A 7457-nucleotide genomic window follows, 5' to 3' on the forward strand; every position below is an offset into this window, starting at 1 on the left:
GCTGGACAGGGCGGGATCGTCGTGGTCGAACCGGGAAGGAGACGGGCACTGGCAAGAAGGCGGCTAGTAGCTATGGCAACTCAGGATGAGAAGCATGGTGTAGCGAGGGGGCAACTTGTGGCGCAAGGCTAGGATCGAAGGAAAAAGCAGCAGTGGTCGCTCACGCGAAAGAAAGGCAGGGCGACGTCTCGTTGAGGGAAGGGATGTACTGCGGCAGAAGGGGCAGCATGCAGATGTTAGGTGGCGGCGGATTTGGCGAGGGCGAGGTAGCAAGGAAGCCAATGCAGACCACGAGATCCTTGGGGTGTCCAGCGCTGTGCGACTTCGCCAATTTCTGGTATAGTTTTGACGAAGCATGGCTAAGAATCCTCCAAGAAGGAGGCTTGATGCTGGCGGCTCCTCGAAAGCCTTGAGACCATGAATCCTGCCATGGATATGCATGGATCTGGCCGTGAGGTGATATACTTTGATTCCGAGTAATTTTTTGTGATTTTTGTTTGGCTGAAATCCTATTCAATGTTCACGAATGTGTTTGCGGTTGATAATTTTTCTTCTTCTGCAAAATAATCTCAGGTTTCCTACATAAAAATATATATGAAATGAACAAAAGGTAACCATTTCATTTCTCCAAATTACCCCTACTAAAGAGAGGACTAGAACCGACCCACATTCGTTCCCGAACCGAACACTGTATCTCAGCCCCCCTACCGTCCCGCCGGTATGCACGACACGGGCCTCTCCGCCCGCACTGCCGGTGCTTCCTCGTCGTCACCGGCCACCAACGCCGGCGACGACGTCGACGAGTCCAAGACCCGGAAGGCGCAGCCTGCCTTCGTCGCCGCGGCCTACGCCCGGCTCCACTCCCCTTACTATGCGGCCGCCTCCGCAGCCCTTCTCCTCCTCGCCCTCGCCGCCGCTGCCTTCCTCGCCGGCCGAGCTTTCCCCCGGACCGACTGCCCGCCGCTGCGCCTCGACGCGCGCTTCCTCTCCCTCCCTGACGCCGCCGCGGCCTCCGACTTCGGATCCCTCGGCGTCCCCTCGTGTAAGCCCTCGCGCCTCTGTTGTTCCCATGCGAGATAGATCCAGTTCCCTTTTTGTTGGAGTAGTCCGGTCGCACTCTTGCCATCTACTCCTTCGAACGATTAGTCGACTATATGATGTCCATGTCCATATCATTCCAGCTCCGAACGATTAGTTTCGACTATTTTGGGACGGAGGGAGTAATAAATTCCTCCTTGGAACGATTATATGATGTCCATGTCAGATGTAAACCCGTAGTTTGCCAATGTCCGTGTTTGATGGCAACTTGTCGCTTTTTTTATGTCAACCTTATTCCTACTGCTGTATGCTTGTGGATATAGCTATTTAGTTAAGAGTGACAGTGAAGTGTGGGTTAGCTTTGTTCTTGGTACATTGCAGATTCACCTGAAATTTTGAGTGCTAGTATTATACAAATTGCTCAATACTTTATTCCGGGAATGGCGCTAACTTATTAGTTCTATAATTTTATAAGCTGCTCGGGATGCATAATTCTGCCGTCCCTATAAGGTGCATAAGTTTCGGTTGTCCTATAGAGGAGCATGATTCCACTAGTTCTACAGAGGAGCAAGCACGGAATCATGATCAACTGTAGTTCTATTTGTTTGTGTTCCTCCAACAGTAGCCCAATAAGATCATCTTAGCTGCCACCAGTGAGTGGGTGTTTAAGTTGGTACCTGCTGTATAAGTTGTTAATAGTGAGAACGATTATGTTTCTCTATGAGTTGTTAGGTATTTTTGGTAAGGTGTGGTTATTGTTTCATGAACTTCTTCACACCTGCATAATTTATTCAAATAATAAATGCATTATACAGAACATCATTATTCATTAGACTACCTTATACCTTTTCTGCACAAAAGGCAGATCCAAAACTGGGAAGACAGTGGAGTGGACTTCGAAAGATTTACTTAATGGACTGGAAGAATTTGTGCCAATCTATCAGACACGCCCTATCAAGAATAACATGCATGGAATGAGATTTGACCACAGTTTTGGGCTTTGGTTTATGGCTCGATGGCTTAAGCCAGACCTGATGATTGAGAGTGGCGCATTCAAGGGGCACTCAACTTGGGTTTTGCGTCAGGCCATGCCAAACACTAGGATTATATCTCTCACACCCAGACACCCTGAGAAATATCTTAAGAAGGGACCTGCGTATGTTGATGGAAACTGCACTTATTTGGCTGGGAAGGATTTTATTGACTTTGGAAGTGTCGATTGGGAAAAACTGTTGATGAAGCATGGCATTTCTGATCCCAGCAAGGTGCTTGTTTTCTTTGATGACCACCAAAGTGAGCTGAAGAGGTAAATTCTTCCTGTAGAATTCTTTTGCTGATGTTGATTTTTTTTTGCTGATACTATTATATCCTATCCGTAATGTTTCCTACCTGCTCTGTTCTTGTGAGCAAAATCCTTATAATTAGCTCACAAACAAGGCCCAGATGTCCAGCTTTAATTTATACTATATCACATCGTATTGTTTTGCAGCATCATAGCAGCACTATTTGTATATTCTTGATTTTTATCTGCATATCAATTCGAATTTACAATTAGTCCATGACCTATTATGTGCAGGTTAAAGCAGGCACACAAAGCTGGATTCCGGCATCTCATATTTGAGGACAACTATGACACTGGTACAGGCGACCATTATTCCTTGAGACAGATATGTGATCAATCACACATCAGAGGTGTGTAAGTGTGACCTCGCCACCTTTGTACATTCTATGTCTTCAATATGTATCAAATGTTGCATGTACCTTTGTTACTTGAATCGAGATGATTATATTGTTAGCATCACTTGCGTAGCGTAAGCTTGTCTTCGTAATATGACCTCACTTCAGATTAGGTAATTAGTTACTTCTGTTTTAATTGCTAGTACTTGTTATCTACTTGATTTGCTTTGAGTGATATACATTAGTATCGCACACATAATATATGATTTCCTACCTACCACTCTTTTTTTAAGGTAAAAGCTTTGGACATGATTACCATTTTTGTGTGTCACTGATTTTTTTTTTCCACTTTTAACAATGTTTTCTTATCAAATGCATATATGGTATTGGCTAAGTAGATATTGGCTATAGTTGTGTTTTCATGTTTTTTTAAGTCTTTTCTTACTGAGGCATATATGGTGTTTGAAACTATTTCATGTGTCTTTCTGCAATATGTTGTCCGGTCTTCATCATTGTCAAGAATTCCTGTCTATTTCTTACAATCATACAATTATAAATGGTATCATCATGCTGCATTTCAAGTAGATAATACTCCCTCCGTCCAAAAAAGCTTGTGCCTCAAATGGATGTATCTAGCATCAAGTTAGTGCTAGATACATCCATTTGATGAACAAGCTTGGGACAAGCTTTTTCGGACGGAGGGAGTAGTAACCTAAATATGATGCTCTCCAACTTAACAGGTGCTTAGAAGAATTCTTGTCTATCTCTTATAATCATACAATTATAAATGGTATCATCATGCTGCATTTCGAGTAGAGAATAGTAACCTAAATAAGATGCTCTCCAACTTAAGAGGTGCTTAGAATTTATAGACATTCTTAAGCACATCTATGAAGCTAACCATCACTTCTTATACATGGTTACATGCTCTGTTGGTGCTTGCGCCTTGTGAAGGGTATACCACACATAAAAACCTTGGACCACCACAGTTTGAAAATTATATCTGTATGGTCATACCATATAATCCCTCCTTCCCAGAAAATGAGGCGCGCATTGACTTCTTTGGTCTTCATCGCACAACTTTGACTATAATTTTCACTTATTGTATGCCTACAAAATTATTATGAAGACATATGAAATAGAATTGTTTTGCAAGACAAATACGATGATACTATTAATACATGTTCAATTCATGTATTTTAGTATATATTAATGGTCAAAGTCGTGCATCAACGACCGTGCAAAGTCAAGCGCGCCTTATATTTTGGGAAGGAGGGAGTAGTACTCTTTTCATGGCAACTAAGTAGTGGGTACTATGTTTTCCTAATATTTAACATACCTCCTTGGTATTTTGAATGTTTTCTAATGTTTATAGTACAAGCGAAGTTTGGGGTAATACAATTGATACTTTCCCATTTGAACATGTTCTCGCAATGTCTTAGCTGGGTAGTATTATTCTCTTGAAGATTCCTTGCGGTGAAACTAACAGAAGGCAGACATCCACTATTGCCAAAACTAATTACCACTCTTATACATGCAAGGTGGTGGACATAGCTGCTTCTGGGACAGTGACGAAGCAAGATTAAGGTCGGAACGAATGAAGTTTTGGGGGAAGGCTGTGGACATAGATGAACTATGTGGAAAGGATGATGCATGGTGGGGAGTCAGAGGTTACATGCGTGACAATTTCAACCATAGCAATGAGGCCATCTCACACAAAGAGCATTTCCAGAACAGCAGGCTTGTTGAATCTGTGTTGGATCTGTATTGGGAACTACCTCCTGTTGCTGGTCCGTCCTTAACTCATCAGACAAGATATGACCCAGCCCGCGCATCTGATCCCATCATTGAAGATGGACGCCATGGCTTGTTTCAAAGAATTGGCCTGAGTAGATTGGACGCTTCAGTGTTCAACGGTTACACTCAGATGGCATACGTTCAGATATCAGGCACAATGCTCAGAAGAGAGGATGAGTAAAGGCTTTGTTTCACGGGCTTAGTTTTACGCTAACTGAACAGCCATCCGTTGGTAGGTTTTTGTATAAGGTTTGCACATGGTCTTGGTTCTTATTACGTTAATTCAGTATAACTTGTGGCACTATGCAGAGGTTATAAAACCAATGCAAGTTCTCGTTTTATTCCCTGAGATATTTCTAGGTAGAACAGACCTGATAATAGATGTCAGAGTTTCATGCCCGCATGATATGGTGGAAAGAGTTTATTTTCTGAGTGGTATTCTGTAGCCTAATCTTATTAATGCTGTTGGTCATAAACAAATACAACCTTGAAGGAGCATTTTGAAAAGTTAGACCCACCCGCTCACATATTGGTTGTAATAATATCTTATATTATGGGACAGAGGAAGTACTTCATTGTAAGATCATATATACCTCGCAATCACAACTTTCTTAACGAAAAAAGTAATTAGACACAGTTCTGAGAACCAAATAATTAGCTGTACTTTTTTTCTACAACAGCACTGGCATAAGTTCTATACAAGCTGTAAATATTTGCATAACCTGTGGCCTCTGTTAACACAATCCTCGTTTGTCAGCGGTTCTAAGTCTTAGCTTCCCCAGGTAATGTTACGGAGCTACTACAGCATTGCCATAAGGAAAAATAGTTGTCACGAAAACGCACTGAACACGGCCGGCTCCATGCTGCATTAATGATCGATCCAGCCATCGAGGGTGTCCTTTTGCACACCTAAAAAATTGCATGCTCCCTCCGTTCACTTTTGTAAGTCGTCTCAGACAATTGAAATTGAGTTGTTTTGCACATTGTCTGAAATGTTTACAACGCTTTTATAAAAGTAAACAGAGGGAGTACTTGTTCTCTCTTTCTGCACAATTTTTTTGAGGGAATTTTCTTTCTGCACAGGGATCTCCAACGTGTGAGCATCGACAGTTCTGGGGCAAGGCCGCACCATCACAGGGATCTCTGCACCGGCTATTTCATCTTCGCCAGTTCTTCTGCGCGGAGGCTCCAACGACCACGCCCAAGCACGCCGCCGCTACTTCCGGCGGCAGGCCGGACCAGAGCAGAGCAAGTACGCAAGTAACCATATGGTCGGTCGGTGAATCAAGGGCCACAAATTCATGTCAGGTCTGGACTAATATGCATATGCATCTTTAATTTTGAAATGGATAACCCGGCCTCTGCATCATCGTTGTGATGGCATCGTCAATGGGAACATGAATCTACCCGACCACTAGATTCCTAACCGGATCGATCTTGGCGCCAATCCAACTTCGAATCCAACTTCAACGGCAGATCAAACTGGTCGACAACCACGCCAGCTTCACTACATGGAAGAGCATCAGAATATATATATAGATCAACAAAGGAAAAGTGGGATCGAAGCAAGATATATTCTACACCCTTTTGTACAAAAAGTGACGGTGTGCTCAAATTCTGACTTGAGTAAAACTATGTGAGTAAAGCTTGGCAAAATTCTATGGTATTTCGACTTGTCCGGTAAAAATCCAGTCACGTTGCTAGAAACACCGTAACCCTCTAGGCTCATCGGCGTCGTCCACTCCTCCTCCTCGCATGAGGCGCCGTGGTCGCCGCTGTCCCTACAATTGGCGGCGCCAAGCACGCCGTCCACGCTAAACTTGGTGTGATCCAAATTGAAGCCGGTAAATCTAGCCAAGAATGCATGATTGGCCATGCATCTCCAAGGTTCTGCATACTCCTCTTCTTAATGTTCCAGATACCAAGGTCCTTTCGCAACATCCGCTGATTCGTTAGAGGGGCGTAGTCGTCCGTGAGATAGATGCAGTTTGGTTGTAATGTTGTGTCCTTGGTCGAGAGGCACACAGCGGCATTGAAGATTGTGCAGTCTCCAATGTCCTGAAGCTCTACCAGTTTCTGCCTGTCCATGTCAACCCTGAAGACTAGGACCTCTGTCGTGTTGACCTCATTACTAGGCAGCTCCTTAGCGTCAATGTGTTGTTGGTCATCGATGACGGTTTCACTAACCCTGTCGCTGCCATTTTTGTTTGCCAATTACCAAGAAAGGCTTTCGCCCCGCTTTATAAATAGAGCAAACCGCCAAGAGCACATACAAGGACTAGTTCAGAACACACACACCCAAGTCTCACAATAATAAATCCAGAGGTACTGCTAAGGGCACAACTCAACAAGCCCAAAACACACACGAAATAAGAGACAAGGCTCAGCCGGGGCCAAGGCCGGAGAGCAACAGACGACTAATCAGGCTCTGGTGGAGGCGGCGGTGGGGGCGCCGACAGGCGGACGGCCATCAAGCGGAAGTCGGCGATGAAGGCGGAGATGGCGTCCCGATCCCGAGGACGGCTAAGCGGCCGCCAGAGCTGCAAGTAACTAGACAGTTTGAAGAGGGCGTCAGTAGATCGTCGAAGAGGGGAGCGCTGAATCACAAGCTTATTGCGAATCGTCCAGAGCGTCCACGCGAGGACCCCAATCTCAAGCCACCTAATGTGGCGAGAGGACAGCGGGGAGGCCTGTAGTTCGGCGAAGAGGTCGGGGAAGTTGGAGTGGCACCAATCCCCACCAACCGCCTCTCTAAAGCAGCTCCACACGAACTGAGCAGACACGCAGGAGAAGAATATGTGGTTCGATTCTTCGGGGGTATCACAAAGGGGGCAAAGGCCAGAGCCCGGGCCATTACGCCTGCGGACCTCAACTCCAGACGGGAGCCGACCACGGATCCATTGCCACATGAAGATCCGGATTTTAAGGGGCAGGCGAATGGACCA

The 7457-nt window shown here is 44.8% G+C and overlaps 1 protein-coding gene across 1 annotated transcript; it reads left to right on the forward strand.

Moving 5' to 3' along the window:
* Positions 1 to 651: 651 nt before the first annotated feature.
* On the forward strand, positions 652 to 4950 carry LOC109780598 (uncharacterized). Its single transcript, XM_020339179.4, has 4 exons — positions 652 to 1042; positions 1900 to 2344; positions 2615 to 2730; positions 4257 to 4950. The coding sequence occupies exons 1-4, from the start codon at positions 721 to 723 to the stop codon at positions 4691 to 4693; spliced, it is 1320 nt and encodes a 439-aa protein (XP_020194768.1). The 5' UTR covers positions 652 to 720; the 3' UTR covers positions 4694 to 4950.
* The last annotated feature ends 2507 nt before the right edge of the window (positions 4951 to 7457 follow it).

This window comes from Aegilops tauschii, chromosome 2, assembly GCF_002575655.3.
Source record: "Aegilops tauschii subsp. strangulata cultivar AL8/78 chromosome 2, Aet v6.0, whole genome shotgun sequence".
Lineage (NCBI taxonomy): Eukaryota > Viridiplantae > Streptophyta > Magnoliopsida > Poales > Poaceae > Aegilops > Aegilops tauschii.